This window comes from Miniopterus schreibersii (assembly GCF_964146895.1).
Source record: "Miniopterus schreibersii genome assembly, chromosome: 13".
NCBI classification, from domain to species: Eukaryota; Metazoa; Chordata; class Mammalia; order Chiroptera; family Miniopteridae; genus Miniopterus; species Miniopterus schreibersii.
In genome coordinates, this window is record NC_138113.1 from 3,374,669 (window position 1) to 3,401,936 (window position 27,268).

The 27,268-nt window shown below is 54.8% G+C and overlaps 1 protein-coding gene across 8 annotated transcripts in view; it reads left to right on the top strand.

Moving 5' to 3' along the window:
• GREB1 (growth regulating estrogen receptor binding 1) overlaps positions 1–27,268 on the top strand; it is an 88,561-nt gene that overhangs the window by 46,044 nt on the left and 15,249 nt on the right. For 4 of the 8 annotated variants that reach the window (XM_081156889.1, XM_081156892.1, XM_081156893.1 and 1 more), the window contains exons 5-23: positions 1,161–1,343; positions 2,947–3,090; positions 3,865–3,993; positions 5,416–5,529; positions 5,989–6,132; positions 7,538–7,723; positions 9,698–10,048; positions 10,961–11,089; positions 11,785–11,913; positions 12,476–12,673; positions 13,396–13,576; positions 14,961–15,156; positions 15,741–15,877; positions 17,584–17,923; positions 18,751–18,866; positions 20,850–21,049; positions 22,817–22,906; positions 24,223–24,848; positions 26,749–26,851. In XM_081156889.1, coding sequence (XP_081013015.1) covers positions 1,161–1,343; positions 2,947–3,090; positions 3,865–3,993; positions 5,416–5,529; positions 5,989–6,132; positions 7,538–7,723; positions 9,698–10,048; positions 10,961–11,089; positions 11,785–11,913; positions 12,476–12,673; positions 13,396–13,576; positions 14,961–15,156; positions 15,741–15,877; positions 17,584–17,923; positions 18,751–18,866; positions 20,850–21,049; positions 22,817–22,906; positions 24,223–24,848; positions 26,749–26,851 — 3,696 coding nt within the window. Of the gene's footprint in view, positions 1–1,160; positions 1,344–2,946; positions 3,091–3,864; positions 3,994–5,415; positions 5,530–5,988; positions 6,133–7,537; positions 7,724–9,697; positions 10,049–10,960; positions 11,090–11,784; positions 11,914–12,475; positions 12,674–13,395; positions 13,577–14,960; positions 15,157–15,740; positions 15,878–17,010; positions 17,249–17,583; positions 17,924–18,750; positions 18,867–20,849; positions 21,050–22,816; positions 22,907–24,222; positions 24,849–26,748; positions 26,852–27,268 lie in introns of those variants that run through there. The other 4 variants (XM_081156890.1, XM_081156891.1, XM_081156896.1 and 1 more) reach the window with 4 other exon arrangements.

Here is a 27,268-nt window from a genome sequence, read left to right on the forward strand (position 1 = left end):
CCATCTTTTCAACACTTGGGCTCAGAATCCCTCGGAAGGTTTCTCGGGGACTTATCCTTAGATGGCAGCTGAGCTGCGTTTCTCAAGGTTCCCACGTTGGAGACAAAGGGATTAATAAAAATGTTTATCACTTCAAAGTGTGTGCAGAGACCTCCCAGGGTTCACTCTTACAGTTACCTGGTTTCCCGCCTCCTGCCTCCTTCCTTCCTTCCCGATTTTTACTGACGATCTGCCCCGTGCCCAGCACTAGTGCGTGCGCCTACACGTATGTGCACAGACGCAACTCACGCCTCCATGTGGCCACACCAAGGGAGGCGTTAGGGGGCCCTCTGAGCAATAAGGAGGTGCAGGGTCTGGAGAATGGTGAGGCCGCCCTTTGGGACAGGGAAGTCTCTGGAGCAGTGGGCGTCTGAATAGACTTTACGGTCCCTGAAGTCTTCTCAAGCCTGTTCTCTGGATTTTAATGGTCCATGGGAGGTGGTTTTGCCATCACCACCGTGTAGGCAGCCTTCCCAGAGCCTCCCAGCTCATGGAGCCTCTGTCACCTCCCAGAAAGGCCCTTCCCGGCCTCGGGTAGCAGGATGCTGACACCGGGACAGCCACATTCCAGCACAGTGTCTCCGCTCCTTCGGCTGCTGAGCCCCCGGCATTCCCTCGACGCAGCCCTGGCCTGCAAGCGTGGAGCTTTCTTTGTTTCTTTTCAGCAACTCATGGGATCCAATTCCTTGACTCCGGGATGGGAATTGGACTCCCAACCCGTCTCCTAATGCACCTAGTGTCAGGGAGCAAGTGTTGAGATTCTGTAAGTGGCCGGCACTGAAGGAAGCCGGGGCCATGCCGGGTGCTGCGGGTGCCTGGCCAGGGCTGACGGCTGAAGGAGACCGCGCTGGTCCTGTAAAGTTTCCTCTACGCCCCTCAGCAAGTCCAGTCTTCCAGGCTCGTCTGGGCCCATCTCCGCCTGTGACCAAGTCTCTTTGGTCCTCTTGTTGGAGTCAAGGCTGTCTTGACCGCCGGGCCAGACCGAGACGCCGGGAACCTTCACTGTGGAGTCCTCGGGTTGGTGTAGAGGACATGGGCGGTCAGAGTTTGGATGAACGGTGTGTTGCTGGAAGAGGCCTTTGTGGGAGGTGGAGGGGCTCACGCCTTGTTCCCTCCTCCAGGGTTCTCTGGGAATTGCGTTGGCTGTGGAAAGAAAGGCTTCTGCTACTTCACGGAATTCTCCAACCACATCAACCTGAAGTTGACCACCCAGCCCAAGAAGCAGAAACACCTGAAGTACTACCTGGTGCGCAACGCGCAGGGGGCTCTCACCAAAGGACCCCTCATTTGCTGGAGAGGCTCAGGTGAGCGGCTCAGCTCCGAAGGGCGGGGCGGGTGAAGGGCGTGTCCCCCAGGCGAGCCAGGTGCCATCAGCAGGACTTTGCAGAGGGACAGCTCTGCAGCCCGCAGGGTTGCAGGCCAGAGGGCAGTCTGTGGGATTTAAATGCCGCCTGCACTACGGTGTGTTGTTTATAGCGTCGGTCTAGTTGTGTGGGCCATTTAAAAGCTGGCAGAGGCCGGCCACACCATGCTGTACCTTCTCGTGGCCAGTGTGTAGAGGGTTCTCCAGTGGGGGTGGTTTTGTCCCCAGGTGAACATTTGGCATTATCTGGAGACATTTTTTTAAGGATTTTTAAATTGATTTTTAGAGAGAGGAAGGGAAGGGGGGGGAGAGAGAGAGAGAAACATGGATCGGCTGCCTCCTGTACTTATACGGGCCCTACCCGGGTTTGAGCCCACAACCCAGGCATGTGCCCTGACTGGAAGTGGAACCCGCAACCTTCCAGTGCGTGGGATGACACTCAACCGCCGAGACACACCGGCCAGGCTGGAGACATTTTTGATTGTCACGACTGAAGGGTGCTGCTGGCATCTGATGGGTGGAAGCCAGAGAGGCTGCCAAACACACTGCAGCTCACAGGACAGGCCCTCCCCCCCCCCCCCAAGATTTATCTGGTCTGTGTCCATGGTGCGAGGCTGCAAAACCCTGATTTAGAGAAACTTGACTTGAATAATGCCCTCCACTCCACCGGTCCTTGAAGAAGTCATTGTGCTCCACTCCCCCCCTCGTCCCCCTGTGGGAGAGGGGCCCATGGCCACAGTCAGCTATGGACGGGAGAAGCAGGGGGTGGATTTCAGAGGCCCAGCCTTGGTTGCTCCTGAGATACCCCCAGTTAGCCTGTGAGGAGAGGGGCATGTTCTAGAAGGGTTCCCAGTGACACGACCAGGAGAACCCGCCTGCTGCCCCTCACTTGTCCACGTTGGTTCACTTGGGGTCACTGGAATCTCCCGGCCAGCTCCCCTGAGTAGAATCGGGGCTCCAGCAGGGGCTGGCTCTGGGCATTCCTGCCCCCACTGCCCCTGTCACTCTTTTCTTACATCACTCACTGAATATTTCTGGAGCTGCTGCTAAGTGCCAGTCATCTTCTAGGTCCCGGGGCGGCAGGTTCTTCCCGCCGTGGGACCAGTTAAGGGTTCCGATCACTCACTGTGACCGAGCACCTGGCAGGTCGGCCCCTCACTGGGGCGGAGGCGGCTCACGGGCTGGAGGGACGAATCGGCTTTACCTTTACCTCTGAGCGACGCTCTGCTCTTTCCTTGGACCTGAGGGCAGCGACCGGATGATGCATTTGTATCATCTGTTCGTCTTTCTTCCACAAATGCTCACTTCCTCCTCTCCTGGCAGTCCGTGTCCCTCACATGGACCCCTGCCCTCGGCATGGAGCCGTGGGGGTTGTCGCACCCCCTCCTCCCCGGCTGCACTGAAACGAAGAGCAGGGTGGCGTTGGCCCCATGACAGTTGTCTGCGTACCTGGCTCTCCCGAAGGTCAAACCCCAGCCTGGAAGGTCACCTCTAACGGGTGGGGCAGCAGTGAGCTGGTTTTCACGGCTGTGTCTTGTCCGCAGAGTTCAGAGGCCGGCAGGCCAACCCCAGCCCTTGCTCCAGTGCCCTCTTCCCGCCGCTGGACAGCTCTGGGCCCCTGGCTGCCTTCTCCGGCGAGCCCACTCCTGGAACGAACCCCAGCATCCCTGTGGGGGCGCAGCCGGCAGGTGAGGCGACAGAGCAGCCCCGAGGGAGCCGCCTGGCTGCTTGGCTGCGCAGCCAAACCTTCGGATAAACGGCCGCGTGTCTTGTGTTCTCTTTTCCTGCCACATCTTTTCATTTCACCTTGAATTTGGAATAATTTTCAACCCTGAACACTTTGTTTTTAACTTGGAAAGGTGTTCTGCGTTCCTCTTAGCTATGTCATGTGATCCCCTCGTTGGTGGGGGGTGGGATCCCTCTGCACCCCGTTTGCAGCACTGAGCTTGCTGGGTAATGGGCACTGAGTCAGTGTTGGAACTGGGCTCCTGGGAGGGGCAGGTGAGACTAGACAGGTGAGACCAGAGCACGCTGTGTCATGTGCTCAGTGTGCCCAGCCCGTGAGCACCCGCGACCTCGGTGCCCACACACCTGACAGCTCCTGAGCGTGTTTGATACACACCTGACTCTGAGGGCGACGAGAAGGTAGAAGGAAGTTGGGAAGCCTCAGGGCCAGTCCTGGGGTCCTGGAGCCCCGCTGGCTGCTGCCGTCCCTCGGTCCTTCCAGTGGGGAGTGCTCACTGCAGGGGCCTGTGCATGTGTGTGCCCATGCGTGTGCATGTGTGTATGTTTGTATGCGTTTTCTCAGAGGCGCAGAATCTCTGTGTCAGGAGTCTGTCCTCCCGATGGGGCTCGGCAATGAAAAGCTAGTTTGAAAAAATGAAAGAAAAGTAATTTCTGGCTCGCTGGGCGCACCGAGCGTGCGGGGAGCTGACCTGCTCCATTTCTTTCTCTCTGCCCAGGGCCAGCCCCCGATCACCCCTCACTCACCGCAGCAGCGGGCCCAGCTGTTCTCAACGGCAAAGACTCCCCGAAGCAGCAGCAGCTGGTGAAGAGCAAGCTGTCGGCCGTGCCACGGCCTTCGGCACTAGGTACGTTGCCTGTCTTGGGGGTCCTGCCCTTCTTGGGGTCAGGGCTTTGGGGGGGGGACACGCGGGAGCCTCCTGGAATTGGTGTTGCTGGGAAGGAGAGTCTAGCCAGGTCGGCAGGTGCCTCCTAAGTCCGTGGGGCTGTGCCCAGGCCCTGGTGCTGGGTGACCGGTTCTGCCAAGCAGCCGTGAGAGCCTGTCATGCTTGTCTCACTGTGAGCCACCTGTCAGGAGGGCTGTAGAGTTCTGGTATCATGGGAACATCAGATAAATATGGATCCAAAATCCAGCTCTGCCTCTTGTTAGTCAGGGGACCTTGGATAAAACTTCTGGCTAAATGTTCCCTCGTCTGGCGGGAAGAATTCTGCTGAGGCCTGTTGAGAGGATCAGACGAGGTGCTACATGGAGTCAGGGCACATCTGGCAGCTCACTAAGGGCACCTTATTGCCACCCACATCAGCATCATCGTTGAGCTGGTCTGTCCAGGGAGGGCTTCCTGGAGGAGGTGACAGCTGAGCTGCAGCTGACAGCGGGGGAAGCATTAATTAGAGGTGGTTTGGGAGGAAGTGAGGAAGAGGGATGGAGGAGGCGAGGATCCGCGTGAGGAGGAGGTGAGTGAGGGGTTAAGCAGACCCCCTGCTAGAGCAGAGGCTGTGGGTTGAGGAAGAGTTGAGGCAGAGCAGGGACCCAGCTCTCTGACTCCGAGTCCAGTGCTCTTCTCTGTGCTGCCAGGAGCCTTCTCATAAGCCAGTCAGGGTTGAACGTGTAGCTTTAAATGTAGAGGAAATTTTGCATTAAAAAATTGGTCATAAAAGTATGGTAACCAGTTCTTGATATTTTGAATAACTCACGAACATAGCGTGAGTCACGGGCATGCTGTCATCTAGTGTGGGCAGGATGACTCATGAACAGCAGTGGGTACCAGCTTCTGTTCCCCGGGATTCTTTGGTCTGAAATTAGCTTTCAGGGCTGGGGTGGGAGAGGGCACTGGTGGATCGGTACCGCCCCCAAGTGGTGAAACTTCAGTGGTGGATTGAGGAACAGGTGTTAATACATTGGCATGTGAGATGCTGCTGTTGCTGCTGTGGGTCTTGGTGGCTACCATTTATTGGACCCAAACTCTGTGCTTTACATATATTCTCGTTAGTCCTGATCAAAGCCCCTTCCAGAGTAGGTTTTATCAACCCATTTTAAAGGTGAAGGAGCTAAGGCTCCGAATTGAAGTTTACACACCTGCAATGGAATGAAACATTTACAAAGACGGACAAGATGTTTTCTTGTGCCCAGATACTTCAATAGATGCTAAAACCCACTGTAAACTGTGATTTTAAAATATATAACAAATAAGTATTCTGCAAGTCAGGGGAATGTTTTATTGAAGCGCCTCCCTAGAGACAGCCTAATCCACTCTCTGGATGTTGTCTAGGTATCTTATCAAACTCCGGCCCCCCCAAGAAGCGCCACAAAGGGTGGTCTCCAGAGTCTCCATCAGCTGCAGACGGGGGCTACCCCCAGGGTGGTGGGAACAGAGCGAAGTATGGTAAGTGACAGGAGTCTTGTCAGAAACCCAAGGCTCAGCTACGAGTGGTGGCGGTGCTGGCTGCTGGTGGCGTGTGTGTGTTGGTGAGGAATCTCTAGGGAGGCTGACTTGGGTACAACTAAAGGCTCTCTTTCTCTATTATAGTTGTGTCACAAAGCCTAGGGTCCCTGCGTGGTAATGAGTTCCCTGATCCTAAAGGAATTTAAGAAGGAGCTTGTCAGGGATACTGAAGAGGAGATGGGTCATTTGGTGGGGAAGTTGGGCCAAGTGACCTTGAAGATGCTTTTGACCTCAGAAATCTGCGATTCCAAGACTTGGGTGCCCCGGTGGCAGCCAGCGGGGGGGTGGTGGTGGGGGGATAGGGTCACGCTGTAGCAGATGCGTTGGCCGCCTGACGCTGGGTCTGCGAGATGGATGCCTCGTGTGTGTGTCTCCCTAACACCCTCGGCGTGTTTCCAGAGAGTGTGGGCGTGGCCTGCATGCCGCAGGTTGGCCTGGTGGAACCAGCTTCAGTCACCTTTCCCGTGGTGGCCTCCGGAGAACCCGTGTCTGTTCCCGACAACTTGCTGAAGATATGCAAGGCCAAGCCGGTGATATTTAAAGGCAAGTCCCGCGGCGCAGTGCGGGGCGGAGGGGGCGAGGCTAGAGGCAGCCTCCGGGCATCGGCCCGAGGGTGTCCTCCTGAGAAGGTGCCAAAACTCCTTCCAGGGCAATGAAAAGACCAAGCAGACCAGCCACAGGTGTGGCCCCCGATCAGATGGTAACAGCTATAGAGCTTGTCACTGTTTTCCACGACAGGCCCGAGTGAAGTGATTTCACTCCGGGGTGTTCATTTGTTCTCTCCTTCCTTCACTTACTCGATCTCTCTAGGCTCCTGCCATGGTGGCAGGTGGCAGGTGACAGGTGACAGGCTTGGTGCTGAGCACCAAGGACTAGAGATAGATGCTCAGTCCTCGCTGATTTGTGAGACCAGGAGCCCCGGGCCGGGCTGGGGATGGTTCTGTCGTCACTCTATGCCGCTGGTATTTTTGACTATGAATTCTGACTTTGGTTGGATAAAGACAGCCACGGTCATCATGAAGAAACAAAACAAAACTAGATTTGATCTTATTTTGTGTGAGTAGGCTAATGTATGTATGCTATGTGGGGGTCAGTTTTGGGCTCAACTAAAGAAATCCCTTTTCTAACGAAGTGGGAGACCTTGAAATGTGAGGACTTATTTGATGATGGCACCTACCTGTACCATGTGCTGTCATCTGGCAACACACGTGCACACACACATGCACACCCATGCACACGCAGTCAGGCCCAGCCTTTCAGGGGACGCTCATGCACATTTGCTACATTTGCTCATCTCAGGAACCCCACAATGATGTCCTATCTTTATCCCATTTTACAAATGTAGAGACTGAGGTTCACAGAAGTTAAGCTTCTTGCTTAGGGTCACGTAACTAATGAATGGCACAGAAGAGATTTGAACCTGGCCTGGGCTCTCCCGCCTCTGAGAGTCGTCATCAGAACGAATCTGGTACATTTGCTAAAGTCCTTGTTGAGCCTGTCAGTGTGCAGAGTCTCTGGTCTGCACAGCGATTTATTTTCCAAATTCAGAGAGACCTGGGAAGATGGAGGCAGAATCCCACATGGGGTCACTGGGGAGGCTTGGCTGGCAAAGACTGAGAAGGCGTCACCCACATGAGCCGCTCGAGTCGGTGCTGGAGGAACGGCTCGGGTGGCCATTCAGCCTTGGCACTGCTCTCTGGGCCTTCACTTCTCGCCTGTAAAATAAGGGATTGGATTAAATGAACGCTACTGCCCAGTTGGTCATGAGAGCAGGGACCCCAGGTGAGCAAGGGCTGGAAGCTGGACCTTTCCTTGAGAAAGGGCACTTGAGTTACTACAGAGGCAACTCGCCTGCCTGCTTTAACTCCCTTGAGTTCAGACGTCCACACTCGTGGGGCCCCAGGCTGTGCCCGAGGCCAGCTGACGGGCGGATGCTGTTTGCCCACAGGCCACGGGAACTTCCCTTACCTCTGTGGGAACCTGAACGACGTGGTCGTGAGCCCGCTCCTGTACACGTGCTACCAGAACTCCCAGTCCATCTCCAGAGCGTACGAACAATACGGAGCCTCCACCATCCAGCCCATCTCGGAGGAGATGCAGCTCCTGCTCACTGTCTACTATCTGGTCCAGCTGGGTGAGTCCCTCCCCTCTTGCGGGAACCTCTGTTGGAGTAATCGCTAGAGGTGGGGGCAAGTGCCCAAGCCCTCGTCCTGACCATCGCTGGCAGCCGTGTGAAGACCAGCTGTGGGTGGTGGGAATGAAATCCAGGGAATGTGCTGGCAAGTGTTATCAGGGACTGCAGTGGTCACCACCCTGAGAGGCTGGGAAGGGCTTAAAATAGGCCAAAATCCATGGAGATAATTCAAAAGTGATTTACCTGCCGAAAGTTGAGTGAAGACTCAATATTGACCGTTGGTTTGGGGCATATGGAAGTGATCGGTGACCTTGATGGGTGGTGTATAAGGAGTGTGGATAACCCACATTGGAGTGGGTTGGAGAAGACAAGCGTGGCATCTGTGGACAGCTCTCCCTGGGAGCCTTTGGGGGGGGGGGTTCTCGAAGGGGATGTGGGCTTGGGGAAAAGAGTATAAACACGGGAGATAGAACAGCAAATCCAGTGAAACTGTGACACAGCCCAGTGAGTGGGCGGTGTGATCCCCATTTTTTCAGATTGGGAAACTCATAGGAGAGCTCAGGGCTCCGCAGCTGGTGCCGGGTGGGGCTGGATGGGAACACATCTTCTAAGCAGAAGTGTGGTGTTCTTGCCTCCAACTCACCCAATTATAAAATTTGGACACATAAACCAGGGAATCCCGGTAGGAAACCAATGTTGAAAGTATTTGATCTCACTAATCATTAAAGAGATGCAAATTAACCAATGAAACAAGTAAAAATTTTCTCAAATTATTGACAACAACCCGAGTGATGGTGTCCAGTGGAGCTAAGGCTGCAATTAAACCAATCTGTGCCATTAACACCTTGCTGACGAGCTATTTCGAGCCAGAACTCACTGGTGCAGCTGGCTGCTTTTACCACCTTGACCAGTCAGCAAGGTATTTAACATAAAAGTTGACACGTTTAGACCATCTACAAACAGTCTGATGACCTGTAGAAATTGGCTCAGTAAGCTCACATTTGAGAATTTAGACTGAGGACGTCATGTTCTATACAGAAAGATGTGCACTGCAGAATTATTTATAAAGGATTCTTTGGAGGCAATAAAAGAACCAACAATAGAGACATTGCTAAGTAGATGCAGGTGCCTCGCTCTGATGGACATCAGCTGTCCATTATCAGGGCTCTTCCTGAAGATCATGAGCAGCCTGGAAACGCTATTAGGGGTGATGGTGAGGAAAGTAACGAACCCTGAGGTCCTAAGCCCACAATCCTTATAGCAATTTAAAGCCTGCCTTTGGGGGCGGCGAAATACTGAGCAATATACTAAAATAGCTGTGGTTCTGTTAGGATGGTGAGGCGATGGCTGCTTTCCTATCCTCGCTGCATCTCCAGGCATCTGGAACATGATGCAACAAATAACTTAGATCACCGTTGTTTTTAAATGATCTTAAACGCGTTTTCCCAGAACTTCCCATTGCGTTTGTGTGAAGCCTCTGTGTGGGGCGTGTGGGGCATATGGGGCACATGGGCACAGTGAGGCACGTGGGACATGTGGCTATGTGGGCGCATGGGGTGCGGGGACATGTGGGGCACAGTGAGGCACGTGGGTCACGTGGAGCCTGAGGCACGTGGGGCACAGTGAGGCACGTGGGGCACGTGGCCATGTGGGTGCTTGGGGTGTGGGGGCACGTGGGGCACAGTGAGGCACGTGGGTCATGTGGAGCCTGGGGCACGTGGGGCACGTGGGGCACGTGGCCATGTGGGCACACGGTGTGTGGGCACGTGGAGCCTGAGGCATGTGGCCATGTGGGCGCATGGGGTGTGTGGGCACGTGGGGCACAGTGAGGCACGTGGGGCACATGGCCACGTGGGCGCTTGGGGGTGCAGTGAGGCACGTGGGCACTGGGGTGCATGGGCGCGTGAGGTGCGTGAGGCACGTGGGGGTGTGGGGCAGGCGCTGAGGCCTCCTCCCCCTGCCCTGTGCTGCCAGCGGCGGACCAGGTGCCCCTGATGGAGGACCTGGAGCAGATCTTCCTGCGCTCGTGGCGCGAGTCGCACCTGACGGAGATCCGGCAGTACCAGCAGGCGCCGCCGCAGCCCTTCCCGCCCGCGCCCGGCGCCGTGGCGCCCGTCACCTCGGCGCAGCTGCCCTGGCTGGCCGGCCTGGCCGCCAGCTCCTGCAACGACAGCGTGCATGTCATCGAGTGCACCTACTCCCTGGCCGAGGGCCTCTCCGAGATGTTCCGGCTGCTCGTCGAGGGCAAGCTGGCCAAGACCAACTACGTGGTGATCATCTGTGCCTGCCGGAGCGCGGCCATCGACTCCTGCATCGCGGTCACCGGTGAGGCCCTCGCCCGCCTGGCAGACGGGGAAGCGGCTGTTGGTTTCCCAGTCGCCCTCTGCGGTTCTGCCCTTTCTGCCCCTCGTGGCCCTGGGTTTGCAGCTGCTGGGTAGGAACTGCAGTGAGTGCCCAGTGGCCCTCCTGGTGCCAGCCACTCGTACCCTGGATCTGAGTTGGAGAAGATGCCATTCCTCCTGGGATGAAATGGGGAGCAGTCCCCCACCCCACTGGGGTGGCTTTGGAGGCTGGACAGACCCTGTGGAAAACCTAGCACCAGGCATGTGATAGGCCTTAGACATAGTTTCTCCTCCTAACTAAAGGAGGTAAAAAAGAAAGACCTTGTTGTGTTGTGCAGGTTAACAAGTCCTTTAATTAATTATAGAAACACTTATTGAAGCCCTACTTTGTGTATGTTACCGTACAATGTCCTAGTGTCTTTTACCAATCTTTGATCCTAAATTCATCCTGTATCTATAATTACTTTATGTTGACTTGAGTAGTATACCCAGAAATAAACCTGGAGTCCCTGCTGTGTGTCGGGCATTGGGCCACGCATCTTATAAACAGGGTCTTGTTTTGTTCTCGTGACTGTCCTGTGAAGTGGGTTCCACTGTCAGCCTCATACTGAGGAAACTGGGTCTGGGAGGGTTCAGTAACTCACCCAGGCTACAGAGCTAAGGAGTCAGGGGAGAGTCGGGTTCCAAGGCCAGTGCTCTGGGTTTCCCTCTTACTACCCTCCCTGTGGCACAGGGCCAGGCCGTGTTAATTTAACTAACGGGAACACCGGGTCTTAGCCAGGCACAGTGCCCGGCGTGGGGGATGGAGAGACAGACAGGCGTACACCTGCCGTCAAGGAGCTCCCTTGCTGATTCGAAGTGGAGGGGCCCCTGAAAGTTGTTGCTTGTTTTGCAGGGAAATACCAAGCCCGGATTCTCTCTGAGAGCCTTCTCACCCCAGCGGAGTACCAGAAAGAAGTCAATTATGAGCTGGTCACGGGGAAAGTGGACTCCTTGGGGGCCTTCTTTAGCACCCTCTGTCCAGGTAGGCTTGTAGTGAGACAGGCGCAGATTCATGAATGGGTCAGACAAATAAAGACGCAGAGCGGGAGGTCATCGAGGAGCCCATCCCGCGTGACCTGCTGAGGCTGCCCTTGGTTCAGGTGTGCGTGGCCGCCCCTCTGGCCTGTGCATCAGCATTTACCGCCCTGGCTGGCGTGGTCCCTGGCTGCCATCTTCCTGCCCTGGTTGTGGGTTCTCCTGGGTGTGTGGTTTCTGTCTTTTTGGGGGCACATGAGGGCCTTGAGCCTGTTGTTCTCTGCCTCTCTCCAAAGTGCTCCTACCTTCCCCTCTGAATTGCTTGAAGTTTCTCACTGGAGCAGGGTGTTCTGTGGCTCGCTCCATGGGTTCTGTGCCAGGTGTACCCGTCTCTGGTCTCTGCCTGGCTACTCACCCCTCAGGACTCACCCATAGTCCCAGAAACCCTAGCTGGACCCTCTTCCAGGATGGGCTTGGGCCCTTTTCTCTGTCCTTCTGTCGTGTTCCTTCTGTCCCAGCATCTACACGTCACCATATAATTTCCTCGGAGGGCTTGGACTCCTTGACAGGACACTCATGTCTTCTCTATCTCTGTTCCCCCAGGCCCAGGACAGTGCCTGCTGTATTGTAGGTGTCCCTAGATGTTTGCTGAATTTCATGAGATGGAAAACCCATTTCTGTTGTTCATTCTGTTTTGGGCAGAGGGCGACATTGACATTTTGCTGGACAAATTTCACCAGGAAAATCAAGGCCATATTTCTTCCTCCCTCACTGCCTCCTCTGTCACCAAATCAGCGTCCCTGGACATCGGCGTGGCCCCGGTGTGCACAAGTGAGTGGTGAGAGGGGGAGCTGGCGGCCAGGGTCTGGGCTAGCGAGGCAGTGTCCAAGGACCCTGGGCTTACACAGACATGTTAGAGGACAGCGCTTCCCCTTAGCATCAAATTAGACCCAACATATAATTTTAATTGTAGTCCTTGATGATAGAGGTCGTTTACCCTGAAATGTGTGTCTGTAGACGTCTCCTGAGCTGGCGCATTTCTAGCAGTGATTTTCAAAATATTTATTCACACCACGTTCCTGGAGAGCATGACAGCTTTTCTTCCTGGAAACCTGCAGCCTCTTCCAAAGTCCAGACTCGGGGCCAGCTTCCGTAGGATGCTGTCCTTGGCCTTCCAGGTAGAGAAGGTCATCGCCTCTGTGCTCTTGAAAGCTGGGACAGGCGTGTGAGGTGACCCTCGTGGTGAATAACCCGGAGCAGGGGCTTGATAAATGCTGCTGTTTCCCTCACCCTGTGACTGAGCACTAGACGGAGTTGCACTGTTTCCCTAGCAGAGGTCCCGGGTGTGGCCGTCCACTCCCAGCACCTCACCTCCACGGGGCTCCGGTTCTAGGTTACAGTCTGGAGGCCCCCCACATCCGGCCCTTCCAGCTGGCCGTGGCCCAGAAACTCCTGTCCCACGTGTGCTCCATTGCGGATTCTAGCACCCAGAACCTGGACTTAGGGTCCTTTGAGAAGGTGGACTTTCTTATCTGCATCCCACCCTCGGAAGTGACCTACCGACAGACCCTGTTCCACGTCTGGCATTCAGGTACGGGGCCTTCGGGGTAAGCTGGGGTGTTTGCATGGGGGAGCTTCGATCTGTTCAAGTTTAGGTTGAGATCTGAACACCAGTCTTTGCTTCTACAGTAGACAGGGCAAGAAGTGTCACCCCCGTTTTGTAGATCATGAAACTCATGCTGAGAGATGACGACTCGCCTGAGAGTTTATAATCCGTTAAAGGGAGAAAGAGGGCTTGAATTTTCACTCTGCCCCACTCTGTCCTTGACCTGTGTGTTGATATCCTGCTTGAATGTACTTACCCTGTGCTTTTAAGAGGGCTAAATATGAAATACACAGAGTCAGTGTCTCAAGGATTCCCTGTGGTATCCCCTATGGCCCGGAGATGCAGGCTGGGAGATGCTTTTGCAAGGGGGGGTGGGACCTCCCCTTCCCCCCCTTCCTTCCCTCCCCCCCTTCCCCGCCTGGGATCAGCTACATCATGAAGCCAGCTCTGCCGTGTCCCCTGGACGGGCTGCTGTGCACATGCCAGGCTGTCAGCAGGCTGTTCCTGGGCCCAGCCCTGCACAGATGGTTTCACCGCAGTCCTCTGGAGGACCCTGCCTCCTGACTCAGCCGGGCCTCACACACCCTTGTGGCCTGGGGCTGAGCATAGCGCTGGCTGTGAAGGCGCTGCTCCTGGGCTGTCTGCTGAGTGAGTGAACACGGGGACAGTGTTGGGGACAACTCTGGTGTGTTCTCACTGTGCGGCAGGGGTCTTACTGGAGCTCGGCTTGGACAAGGAGCACGTGACCAAGCAGAGGGTGGAACAGTACGTCCTGAAGCTGGATGCCGAAGCGCAGGCGAGGTTTAAGTCCTTCCTGCAGAGCTCCTCCCAGAACCCACACACGCTCTTCATTCTCATACACGACCACGCCCACTGGGATCTCCTGAGGTCAGAGGGGCTTTGGCATGCGGCGGGGTTGACGCATCCCTTTGAAATGACATATGGCTGACAGGAGTGTGGGCACTGCCTTCCAGAGACGGGTGCTGTGGGGGGTTGGCATCTGTAGGCAGATGCATGGCTGCGTCTCAGCCTCAGAGCTGGATGTTATCTCAGTGGCGGCCTCCCAGAGGGCTCACTGTGGAAAGAGGCTGGAGGAGGGAAGCATCGCACTCAGTGTCACAGGCCCTGGGGCATGATAGGAGGGTGCTGGTGGCAGAGCCAGCCTGGAACGGAGGCCCCTGAATTGCACACGGAGGCACTTTTTCTGTAGCTCAGACAGCAGCAAAGGAGCAGACCAGTGCAAGGGTAGGACCCTGGCGGGAGTGGCTCATCCCAGGCCCCTCCTGATGGAGGGAAGCCCCACTGATTCTAGCACCCTGGGTCCCAGCTGGTGCCATCCTGTTTCAAGAGTGATTTTACTCAATTTAGATGAGTGTACATCTGGGTGAGTTTCAGATGGCATCAGGCCTGGAGTCTGTCGGGACTCCCGGTGTTTGTCAGGTTCAGTCATCTCCATGGGACTGGCCCTACGGGCGCATTGAGGCCCTGTCACTGATGTGGCTGAGGAGGGAAGTGAGAGCTTGGGTCAGGTCCTGGAGGGAGGCTTTCATGTAGCCCAGATTCAGAGGCTCAGGGCTGGCCCGATCCTCAAAGATCCCCCAGATAAAGGGTTTCCCGTCTAGGGCTCACGGATCAGGATGCTATAATTGAGCATCCTGAATTATATAAAAAGGTATATTTTGAGGGTGGGTTTCTCAGAGTGGCTACCTGCCACCCCAGAAGGTGAATCCCTGGCTTTTATTATTCCCTTAGATCTACAGATTGTGCCGAGGCTGCCATAGACAGGCTCAGGGGCACTTGTCTCCCAGGCCCCATGTCCAAAATGCTCCCCATTCCATTCCTATATTTTTAAACTGAGTATAGAATTTACCTTCTTATATCTTCTTTGGATCATGTCAGAGTCAGTAGGGAGTTTTTAGGGAAAAGAGGTTAGGGAGACAGGTAACAATCAGATTGGGCCAAGGGAGAAAAGGGGGTTCGCCAGACACTCCTGGGTGAGGACCCCTCCCTGCTCTAGAGGAGGGATGGACTGCGTCCCTTGCACCCGTCTGTAAACACTGCCCCGGCCACGTTTTTAATAAGTAACGAGCAGCAGGGGCGTCCCTGACGGGTACCTGTAGTGCAGTCATTAAAAAATTATTTTCCTGGTCATGGGCAGAACCATAAGCTTCGATCGTCAGCGGCTAGTTGTAAATTGAGCCAACTGCTTGTTCCTTGTACAGATCAGTGTTAGTCATTCCACTTACCGTCCGTCTTCCCTTCCCTCCCTCAGTAGCACTGTTCATAACCTCTGCTCCCAAAGTGACCCGTCCGTGGGGCTGGTGGACAGGCTGCTCAATTGCAGGGAGCTGAAGGAGGCCCCCAACATCGTGACGCTGCACGTGACCTCCTTCCCGTACGCTCTACAGACGCAGCGCACCCTCATCAGCCCCTACAACGAGATCCACTGGCCGGCCTCCTACAGTAACGTGAGTGCCCCGCTGCTGCGCCCGGTGTCCAGTGACCCTGGAGTGGAGTCAAGATCTTGATTCACTTGGATATCTGGGGTCTGGTGGATCCCAGTTCCTTGGATCTTTAGTTTGACCCAGGGTTAGATCTCAACCCTTTTTGGTCTGTAGGAACGTTCCCGAAGTACATGGGTTGGCTTCCCCATCTTAGGACAGGAAAGGTTTTGTCTAGGAGCCGTAGACCTGTTCCTATGGGTCCTATTATCCCCACACCCTCAAGAGCAAGGTCCAAATCTCCTTCCTCACACAGAACACACACCCATGGGACCTGATGAGTTTTTAGTTTATCACTCGCCATTTTCTCATCAAAACCGAAGATCATGCCCAGCTGGTGTGGCTTAGTTGGGTGACCATTGACCCGAGCTTGGAGGCTCTGTGCTCGGGTCTGTAGAGGGAAGAAATTAAGAAAATGTCACCTGAGGGGTTGCAGAGTTAGCACCACTTAGATCCAAGTGCCCGTCCAGGTTGCCTGTGCTCCCAGCACGTGCCCCTCGCAGTCTCTACACGTGTGATGTTTGGGTGACCCATGCTCGTCTCCATTTCAGGGCACGGACTTATATCCTGAGAATAAGAAGTACTTCGGGCTGTCGGAGTTCATCGAGTCCACCCTATCAGGGCACAGCCTGCCCCTGCTCAGATACGACAGCTCCTTCGAGGCCATGGTTACGGCGTTGGGGAAAAGGTACCCATCTCTCTTTGAAGTTACTAAAGATGCCCAGTCGTCACGTGCAAGTTGAGGCAGGAGCAGCCAGGGAATTCCAGGATGGGATCCAGCTCCCTCCCATCCTGGGTGACGCAGTCCCTCCAGCAAAGGGACCTGGTTTATGTGTTGTCCTGCATTTTGGGCCAGTGATCTGTCATGCTAAGGAGAATGAATGCAGATGAGAATGAGTGGCAGGGATTGCGTCAGAGATGCTGCTAGAAGGTGAGCTGGCCGTCCTGTGGATTCACGGGGTGACATGGCCATGGCAAGGTTCCTGACTTTGTAGGTCAAGAAATTACTTTATTGCTCAGGCGGGCGTGGCTCAGCGGTTGAGCATCGACTTAGGATCTGGGAGATCGTGGTTCGATTCCCAGTCAGGGCACATGCCCGGGTGGCAGGCTCGATCCCCAGTTGGGGGCGTGCAGGAGGTGGCCGATCAATGACAACTCTCTCATCGATGTTTCTCTCTCTTCCTTCCTCTCTGAAATCAATAAAGAGATATATTTTTTTAAAAAAACTTGCTTCAAAAGGCACCCTCTCAGGGACTCATTCCAGTGAAATGAACTCACATGAGCATCGTGCACAAGCTGGTGTCAGTTTCTGTGTTCCTGCTGAGAAACGGTGACCTGGGTGTTCTGGGGTCTGTTTCTGACGCGCGGGTCAGAGCTGCTCTAGCTGTGCACGCGGTCGTGGGAGGAGGGGTCACCACCTTTGTGTGGAGACACACGTGGTAACCATGCTTCTCAAGGAAACACTGGGATTCCTGGTTTGACTGGATGTGTTCTGATCTGTAATTCACTATCGAATTGATCGTATTTAGTTGCATTTCTATTAACTATTAACTTATTGTGCTTGAAGGGAACGCACCGACATGTCTTTAGGATGATCCCCCAAATCTGGGGCTCGTGGTGGCTGCACTTACAGATGGCTGGGGGTTCTCCCGTTTCTAGTGGGAACCTGGGCAAGTGACCTAACTCGGGAAACTACAAATTCAGGCGATGCTAAATAGGCATTTATTGTTTCATCCGTCCATTCATTGAACAAATAGGGTGTCCCAAGAAAACGTATACACCCTCTAACAGCTGATACCTTCCATTTTCACTCCTTTTCAGATTTAATGGATTTGAAATAACGGGTGAAGCCAGACTAAGCTTTGAACAAAGATAATTTACCCTAAAGTGCCACTAGGCTTTTTAAAAATGGGGATACGTAAAAGATCAAATTTACGGTACAAAACTGGCAACCGTCGATGAATCGAGGGCGCACAAATACCAAACGATTCCTGATGCTCGTGATTCCACTGCTTCCTGTTATCAGCAGTGCCTAGACCAGCACAGTCATCAGTTTGAAAACGGGCATTGACAAAAAAATTATTCATTTCTGTAGATCCTTTTAAATGTTGAACTGTGTACGCTAATAAACACTGAATAATCATTCTAAGCGCGTATACATTTTGGGGGGACACCCTGTATCGCCAGCTGGAGACACCCCAGCAACGGCAGGCCTGTCCTTGTATTTCCCGCTGGACTCACCAGGCAGTTTGGTTTCGCGTCGGAGCGCGGCTTCTGTTTCGGGCTCCAGACAACCAGCCTTGGTTGGGGACACGCGGCTTGTGTGTAGCCTGGAGTCATGGACGGCGTGGGCTCCCGGCGCGGGGCGCGGGCTCACGCTGGGTCTCCCCGCAGGTTCCCCCGCCTGCACAGCGCCGTGATCAGGACCTTTGTCCTCGTGCAGCACTACGCGGCCGCCATGATGGCGGTGAGGGGCCTCTCCCAGATGAAGAAATACACGTCGGTGGAGACCCTGGAGATCACCCAGAACCTCCTCAACTCGCCCAAGCAGTGCCCCTGCGGCCACGGGCTCATGGTGCTGCTGCGCGTGCCCTGCTCGCCGCTGGCGGCCGTGGCCTACGAGCGCCTGGCCCACGTGCGCGCGCGGCTGGCGCTGGAGCAGCACTTCGAGATCATCCTGGGCAACCCCAGCGCGGGCATCACGGTCGGGAAGCACTTCGTGAAGCAGCTCAAGGTGGGCGCCGGGGTCGGGGCAGGGATGTGGGTGGGCGCTGGTGTCCAAGGGGAGGCCGAGTGGTGACAGACTCCACGTGTGACTAGCGTGGCCTCTCTGCACCCTGCCACCCCTCCAGCGACCTCTCTGCTAGGTCCCTACCTGCATCTTCCAGTCCAGGGGTACCGGATCATCAAGGCTACCCCCTCGCCGCCCCCCTAGACACAGTCTTGCTATTTAAAACTTCTGAGCCGAGGCTCTTTCCTCCTGGCGCACACACGTTTCTTCTCCTTTGCTTGTCTAACGTCTGCCAGCCTGCAGAGCTCAGCTCTGTCTTCCCCTTTCGGGAAGCTGCCCCACTCCCCCACTGGGGGCCCTCCCCGCACCTGGGGCCGGTGTGGTGCTCGCTGTCTGTCACCTGGCTCTTCCCCCGGGCAATGGAGGGCAGGAGTCACCCCCAAAGATCTCAGCCTCCCAGACTTAGCAGAGTTCCCAGCTTTCACAGCAGCGTCTCACTAAACCCACAGGTGATAGAAAATAAATGCAAAAGCGTTAGAAAGAAGAAACACGGCATAAACATTAGACACACCGAGGCTTTGTGCCGTCCCCGGAGAATCGGTGAGCGGGTGTGTTCTGAGCAGCTGTGTGGGCTCCAGGCAGCGTGCGAGTGGCTGGGAACAGTGGAGAAGCAGGTGACCTACTTATTTGCAGTACAAAGAACTTGCCTTTCTATCAAAGGACACGACACAAGGGCTTCAGATCAGTAGGAGGCCAGCGAGGTTCCCCCAGAGCTGGGCTAGCTGGGAAGTCAGGAGCCTTAGGTTTTATTTCTGCTTAATTATCTGCAGATGTGGCAGAAAATCGAGGATGCAGAGTGGAGACCTCAGACTTACTTGGAGTTGGAGGGCCTGCCTTGCATCCTAATTTTCAGTGGGATGGACCCGCATGGGGAGTCCTTACCCAGGTGAGTGGAGGGGGGCTCTGCCCCCCTTTGAGGAGTCTGGGCCCACACCTGGGGAGTTTGCCAGGCTGGGCTTCCACTGCCCGGCTTTAGGGGGCACATTCACCTTCATAGTCATCGTAGGTTTGTATCTTTACTATGACGGTTTTCTAGCTGATGGCAGTGACATGCCTGACACCTGGGACACTATCTAGTTCTCTGACAGACACCCTTTGTGCTCATGGAAGTGGGGCGGGGGCTGTTGCCAGGCTCTGGGTGGAGGCCCTGCAGCTGGAGATAGGACTTAACGCCTCTCTGTTTCTCCTCATGGCAGGCGGTGGGCGGTCACCGTGCATGTTAGGAATGGCCGTTCCATTTAGGAAAGTATGGGATCATCTCGGGGGTCGGGCTGCATTTCCTGCTGGTGTACAGGCTCCTGTGGTAGCTGCCCCCTGATTTAGGAGGTGCCCTGGGAAAAGGGCAGGTGGCTGACTGTCTCAGAGGCTGTATGTGTTCCCGGCCATCACAGCCGAGCAGGTGGCAGCCGTAAGCCCGCTTGGCGTCTCCTGGGGTCTCCACACAGACAGGCAGACACTTGGGACAGAGCTCACCGGGCCTTCAGTAAGGCAGTTGCTGGAATTGGTGGTGACAGGTTGGCTTTTAAAGACTTTATACGCACAGAGAAACGCAGGCAGCCATGCGTGGAGCCTTTGCATGTCTTTGCTTTGGTAATAAAATAGCAGGAGCTGACATTTATTGAGTTCCTGCTGCATGCTGGCCAGTCTACTAGACCCTTTATGTGCTTTTTTTCACTCTGCTCACCATAACCCTGAGGAAGGTATTATTCCCTTAGTCCCGCATGACTGGTACGGGGCAGACAGAGGCTAAGACTAAGCAGTGTGGCTGACATTGGATGCCAGGGCCGCCTGACTCCAAAGCCTGGCTGCCCTCCACTGGGCTACACCCATTAGGCAAGGGCTAGTGCATGCTGTGAGCACACGAGCGGGGAGAAGGAGGGGGCTCCAAGCCTTTGACCTTGGTTGTTGCTATTTCACATGGATTAACTCTTCCATTCCTCAATTTAAGGACTAAGATAACGTCTTTATCTATCTAAAATTTGCACAAGCATTGACTATCTTCTTTGCATCAGGAACCATGCTAGGCCTGTTTTTAAAAAAATTATTCTTATTTTTATTATTTACTTCAAATCATTTTTTATTTTCAAATACAGTTGACATACATCATATTAGTTTCAGGTGTACACCCCAGTGACCAGACATTACATAGACTTTTTAACGTAGTGTTTACTACTTGCAGCAGTAGGATTACTGCCCTGTTTTATAGATGAGCCGTGAAAGGCCCTTCTCCTGAGGTCCACAGAGAGCTGCAGAGTCTCTTCCCAGCCCTGTGCTGGCCCTCTGCACACCCCGAGCCCTGCCATGGCCCATCCTCTGCTCACTTACTCCGGATGTCTTATCACTGTCTGTCTGTCTTCCCAGATAGACTCTCATTTTCAGTATGATGCTGACGTATTGTAATTATGTCCCTAATACCTAGCACTATCCCTGGTGCATTTTAATTGTTGATGAGTAATTAAATATTCAACCATTACCTATAATCCTCAGAACAGTGCACTTAGGGCGTGGTTAATATTCATTCCCGTGTTTCGGAAGACACGCTGAGCCTCCGAGAGGTTGCACCCTGTGGAAGAGCCTGTCACTAGGAAGTGGCCGAGCTGGGCTTCCAGCCTCATCTTTGTCTCAAGTCCCTGCTCTGTTGGTTACACCCAGCACCGGCTAACACACAGCAGGTGCCTGAGACACTTCCAGCTGGATCGGCTCCGGCGAAGGCTCACAGTGAAGCCGTTGCTCTTCTGTTTACACAAGTGCTGGGCCCCAACAGGGACGGCAGGGCGTGGGTCCCACTCGCTCGCCGGTTCCCTTTGCGCTGAGCGCGGTGCCTGCTTGCAGGAGGCGCTGGACAGACACCTTCTCTGTCTCCTCCCAGGTCTCTGAGGTACTGTGACCTGCGTCTGATAAACTCCTCCTGCTTGGTGAGGACGGCGTTGGAGCAGGAGCTGGGCCTGGCTGCTTACTTTGTGAGCAGCGAGGTTCCTCTGGAGAAGGGGCCCCGGAACGAGGGCTTGGAGAGCGATGCCGAGAAGCCGAGCAGCACCGACAACGAGGAGGAGGAGCCTGTGACGGAAGGTCAGCCTCTGAGTCCCACCTTGGGGCGGCCTGCGCGTGTCTAGACAGCTGTCCCCTGTTCCACAAGGCCCCGGGGCCAGTCTGCTGGCCGGCAGTGCTGGGTGGGAGCCGTCTAGACGTGTCTTTCAAGGAAATGGCAGATCTCTCATTGAATTAGGAGTTTGCTTTCCCCCCCTTTTTGATGGTGTATGAAGATAGAAATCCCAGTAGGTTCTTCCTAGCTCTAAAATTCGTAATGAATGGGAAGAAAAATGGAGGTTTCTCAGGGTTCAAGTTCCTGCTTTGTTCGAATCGTTGGTGGAGTTACGGCCTGGTACAAGCTTCGCCCGCTTATTTCCTCTATGCGAGCCAACCCGACAGTACACGCCTGTTATCGAGATCGTGAGAACAGGCCAGTCGCAGTGGCAGACTTGAGAATCCGGCACCATATACCAGGTGTACCAAAAAAATGTATATACACTTTGAATGATTCTAAAGTCAGTGTTTATTAACATACAGTTCATTTTCAAAATTTAAAAGAATCTACAGAAGTGAATACATTTTTTTTTTTTTTTTTTGGTCAATGCCTGTTTTCAAACCGATGACCATTCTGGTCTAGGCACTGCTGATAACACCAAGCAATGGAGTCGCAAACATTAGGAATCATTTTGTTCGTTATTTGTACGCCCTCAGTCCGTTGACTGTTGCCAGTTTTGTACCGTAAACTTGATCTTTTATGTATCCCCATAAAAGTCTAGTGGCATTTTAGGGTAAATTTTCTTTATTTCAGAGCTTAGTCTGACTTCACCCATTATTTCAAATCCATTAAAGCTGTAAAGGAGTGAAAATTAAGTGTTACCAGCTGTTAAAGCCTGTGTACGTGTTTTTGGAATGCCCTGTATTTAAGGGAACACGCAAATCACAGCAGCACAAGGCATTTGGCTGGAGCCAACAGTATAGCAAGAAAAAAATGAAAAGCTATTAATACAAAAATGCAAAGCGCTGTGGGTGTGGCGTAGTGGAGAGATGGGTGTGGGGTCAGAAGACCAGCGCTCCTTTCCCCTCTCCATGTGCTACCTGTGTGCCTTTGGACAGGTCGAGTCACCTACCTTAGCCTCAGAGTGCTCACCTGTGAGACAGAGATAAAGCACCTGCCAGGCAGCTCTCCCAGGGCCGTGGCAGACTTTCACAAACGTGAATGTGACCCTGACATTGCAGTGTCTCCCCCTCCCTGCTGCCCGTGGGATGAATCCACGCTCCTGGTGCTCCACCACCCACCTCTCAATGCCACACCCTGGGCTCTCGGCCACACCCCGCTTTAGGGACTCCCTGGCTGTGCTCTGCTCTTGTCCCCTCTGGGCCACACAGATGCTCCTCCTGCTGCTTGGAGTTCCTTCTCCTCTGTGCTGTCCCTGGAAACCCCGGCTGGCCCTTCAGGACCCAGGTCGGGGTCACCTCTCCCTCTCCTTTCCTGCTCCTGCCTCTCTCTACTGCATGGGAGCCTGGCCTCTGGGCTCCCAGGCCCCTCTCTCTGCCCCCCCTTATATCATCTTGTAGCTGCGACTCTTGGGTGGGAGCCCCCCTGAGCCGTGGTGCCTTGCTGGCCCGCCCTGCTCCCTACTCCTGTCCTCTCAGCCTGTCAGAGGTGGGCACCTGGGAGATGATGGATGGATGGGCACACAGATGGGGAGAGAGGCTAGGTGTGCGTGTACTTTGTAACCTGGAAAGCGCGGGGGAGCGTAGGGACGATGGCGGCCAGGCGTTCTCAGAGTGTGCGCTTTGAAACAGGCTCCGCCTCGGAGAAGAGGAGCCCCGTGAAGAGGGAAAGGTCCCGCTCCCGCGATTCCGCGTCTTCCTGCCGCTCCTCGAAGGCGTCCAGTAAGTCCCGGTGGGCGGGAGGGGGCCCGCAGCTGCGCTGTGATCTTGAGATTTCGGGCACTGATGAAGAGGGCGTTTGTCTCACCTGGGACGGGACTGGAAGGGAAGGGAATCCGGAAGAACTGGGCTTTCTAGAGAGGAAACGTTTTCCTGGACCGGGGCCCGGGAACGTGAGGAGTTTCGGCAGGACCGCGAGGTTTAGTGGCTCCTCTCCTGGGGGAACGCTGTGGACTCTGTCCCGCGTGGGGGTCCTGTGAGGGTCGGTGGTGGCAGAGGGCCATGCCCTTGGGGCTCCCCAGGTTTGGACAGTCAGGAGGAAAGGAGCAAGGTGAAGTGTTCTCGTAGAGTCTGGGGGGCAGAGAGGTAGACACGACTTCACTGGGGGAGAAGCGGCCTGGCACCGGGGCTTCTCAGGTGGAGGGAGAGGGGAGTGTGGATGAAACTGCCAGAGTCTCTGCCCTCACGTACGCCTGGGTCTCTGGGAGCAGTCAGGACCCACACACAGTATCACAAGCATTTATCGAGAACCTACTTAATGTCTGAATCTGGGCATTAAAGATGGATTGTACGTGGACCAGCTCCCAAGGACCCCAAGGAATTCATGGTTTCTCGCCAACCATGTTATGTTGCCATAGGGCTGCTGTATTTTTTTTTTAAGAGAGGGAGGAAGGGAGAGAGAAAAAACCATTGATGTGGAAGAGACACATAAACTGGCTGCCTCCTGCATGCCCCCTACTGGGGCTCGAGCCCACAATCTGGGCATGTGCCCTGACCGGGAATCGAACGGGTGACCTTTTGGCTCACAGCATGATGCGCAACCAACTAGCCTCACCGGCAAGGGCTGCATTTCTTATCATGAGTTCTCCTGAAAGCTGAGTGATCACAGCATTAGCGTACAGCCTGTGGAGTCCTGTGCGTTTTGCTCACCTTGACCCGGAAGCAGTGCTGTGCTGTGTGGGGCTGAGAGCCCCGGGTGGGGACAGAGAGGGGGGTTCCCCAGAACAGCCTGCCCAGGAGCCTGAGCCTGAGCCTGGGTTGAGTGCGGAAGGGGAGGGCTTTGCAGCTGGGACGGGTTAGGGCAGGGGATGGAAAAGAGAGGCCTTATATCATGTGGGCGTCACCAGCTCTCTCCCCAAAGCAGATCTCGAGTTTGTCATAGGACAAAAGAGCGTATATCTAACCAGAGGTGGAATTGGGTTGACAAAAATCCCCAGTGATTGTCAAGTCAAGGGAGTTTGTGCTGCAGAAACAGGCGGCTGGCAGGTTTCACGGCGGATCATTCCTGGGGTGTCACTGACAGGTCCATCTCTCCCCAGGCTCAGCGCTCTGTGGTGAGACCTCGGCTCAGCCTGGGGGGCCCTTGCCAGGGGAACAGGCCAGATCTCCAACGCCCTGTGGCCCTTCAGAGGAGGGCAGGGCCCCTGGTGACAAACAGAGGCTCCGAGCCAGCCAGGGGCCACCACCGGTCATCAGCAGGCACAGCCCCGGGCTGGCCTCCCAGCCTGACTCCAGCCTGAAGACCAGCCAGAGGAGTGTCCAGGTGTCGGTCCCCTCATCATCGCAGCTGTCCTCCTCGGGCTCATCTTCCCTGCCCACGGTGCCTGCTGCCGGCACACTCGCCCTGCAGGCCTCCCAGTGCTCCATGACCAAGGCCTGCCAGCAGCCGCCCGTCGTCTTCCTGCCCAAGCTGGTGTATGACATGGTCACGTCCACCGACAGCAGCGGCCTGCCCAAGGCCGCCTCGCTCCTGCCATCCCACTCGGTCATGTGGGCCAGCTCCTTCCGCCCCCTGCTCAGCAAGACCATGACGTCCACGGAGCAGTCCCTGTACTACCGGCAGTGGACAGTGCCCCGGCCCAGCCACATGGATTATGGCAACCGCGCCGAGGGCCGTGTGGACAGCTTCCACCCCCGCAGGCTGCTGCTCAGCGGGCCCCCGCAGGTGGGTGCGCCCCGGCTCAGCCTTGACCCCAGGGTGGGCGTCTGGGCTCAGGCCCAGAGGGCAGCGTAGGACTGGCGGCATCTCTTCATTCACATCTTGCCGTTTCCATGGCAGAATCTTCTGTGATGGCCCCACCGTGGGCACGTGGGCGGAGGTCAGGGCCTGGCGACTTCTGTCCACCTTAGTTGCCTCTTACATGACTCGGGGAGTGGGCGGGTTCTCTGGGTGCTTGTTGCTCCCCTCAGGAGGGGAGTCTTCTAGGGTGCCCAAAAGGCACCTATTTCCCACTTGCTTCATTTGGGCCTCGTGGCCCGTCTCTCACACTGGGGGATGTGGGTGAAACCTAACAGGGAGGCAGGAGGGTTGTCAGCGTCCCAGCCCTACCCCAACCCTTTGCATTTCCCTGACAACAGAAGATCATTTCACCTGTCCAATGGCTAAATCTTCAAGGTGTGGATGTCAGGTGTCGAGGAGGACTGTAGGTCGGTGTCCGGTCTAGGAACCGGCTTTGTCAGAACAGACAAAGGCGGAAGGTGGGTCCTGGAGTGGGCTCCCTGGGGTCGAGCTCTGACTCGCCCATCCCCTGATGCCTGGGTGGGTCGGAGTCTTTTCTGTGCCTCCCTGTTCTCATCTGAGAATGAGGAAAACACTGGTACCTGTGTCATAGAAATGAGAGCGTTGCCCGAAAGGCTCATCCCAGGCCACCCGGAATGTGGCCTGACCGTAGAAAGCACGTCGGTTATTGTCCTCGCCATCAACAGCGTTACTGTCAGAATTCAGGACGGGCTACCTTTTCATGGAGCGTGTTCATTTCAGGAATCTATTCCAAGAAATGCAAACCCTCAAAAATACGTATAAGAAGGCTCATTTTAGTATTGTTTACAGTAGTCAGAAAACGACTGGAAACAATTCCATTGGTCAAGGTTGGTTGAATAAATTTGGTTGATTTCATACTTTTTTAAAAGTCATTTCCATTTATCAGCATTTGTTGAGTTCTTACTGTGAGACAGGCACTGAACTGAGAAGTTGAAAGGCACCTTCCTGGAGTAACGGGGCAGGAGGGGAGCCTTCTAGGGTGTCCAAAAGGCACCTATTTAACCAACTGTGACCAAAATAAACCCACGACCGATAGTGTACTTGCCTGGTGCTCAGCTGAGGAGGCAGGGGACTCAGTGATGTGTTAAGAGAAAGAAAAAGAGAAAAATCGTTTTCTTTCTTTGCCTGGACTTAGGGGAAGATGCTAACTCTTTATGTCTTGCACGGTGAATTTCGTCTTCTTACTGTTGACATATCGATTAAGATAAGAATGGCGATTTGCAGTTATGCAACACTTTTTTAAAAAAAAATATATCTTTATTGACTTCAGGGAGAGGAAAGGAGAGGGAGAGAGAGAGAGAAACATCAATGATGAGAGAGTCATTGATCGGCTGCAGCCCACAACCTGGGCATGTGCCCTGACCGGGAATCAAACCCTAATGGCCTGGATCCTAGGTCAACGCTCAACCGCTGAGCCACGCCCGGCCGGGCAAATTTTTATTTTTTTATTTTTTATGCAACACTCTTAAGAAATTGTGTTGGCAGTTTATTTTTTCTGAAGCAACCTTTCTTCAGATCCCGATAAAGACCTATTTGTAACAGCTTAAAAAATGTGGCCAGTTAGAACCGGGAACACGGCTGCGGTGGGTGATCAGCAGGCAGGCCTCCCGCTCGGGAGTCCCCCCCGTCTACCTGCCACGCATCCTTAGGCCCCATTTCCCCACGAATGTCTCCGCGTCCCCCAGGCTCTCGTTTGAATGAGGCGGGATCTTTGAAAGGGGGAGATGCCGCGGGCGTGCGGGGCATCCTGGCCGCGCCTGGCACCCGGCGCACTGACTGGGCCCCGAACCCCGCTCGTTCGCAGGTCGGGAAGACGGGCGCCTACCTGCAGTTCCTCAGCATCCTGTCCCGGATGCTCATCCGGCTGACGGAGGTGGACGTTTACGACGAGGGGGAGATCAACGCAGGTGAGTTGCCGCCGCGACGTGGGGCGAGGCACCGCCTTTGGTCCGCTTCCCGGGGACTCTGCGTCCTTTACTTTCCAGACGGAATTCTCAGGCTCGCGGTCAGACTCGCCCTCCAGGGCCTGTGGGCGCTTTGAGGTTTCCGTGTGGTCATTTGCTCAGTATCAGGACGGTGCCCTGGAGGCCTTTGCGGGGATAAAATTACTACGAAAAACACGGCAGTTCCCACGTGTCCAGCACTGTGCTAGGAACTCCACATAAATGACCACATTTAATTTTCTGCAAAACCCCTCGAGCTAGATGTATTACTCCTGGTACGTTACATGCCTTCGCCGTTTTCCTCTTAACCTTTAAAAGACGGCATTTAAAAGACAGCATCATACAAACTCCATATATTTTCCAGGATCAACTGTACAAATA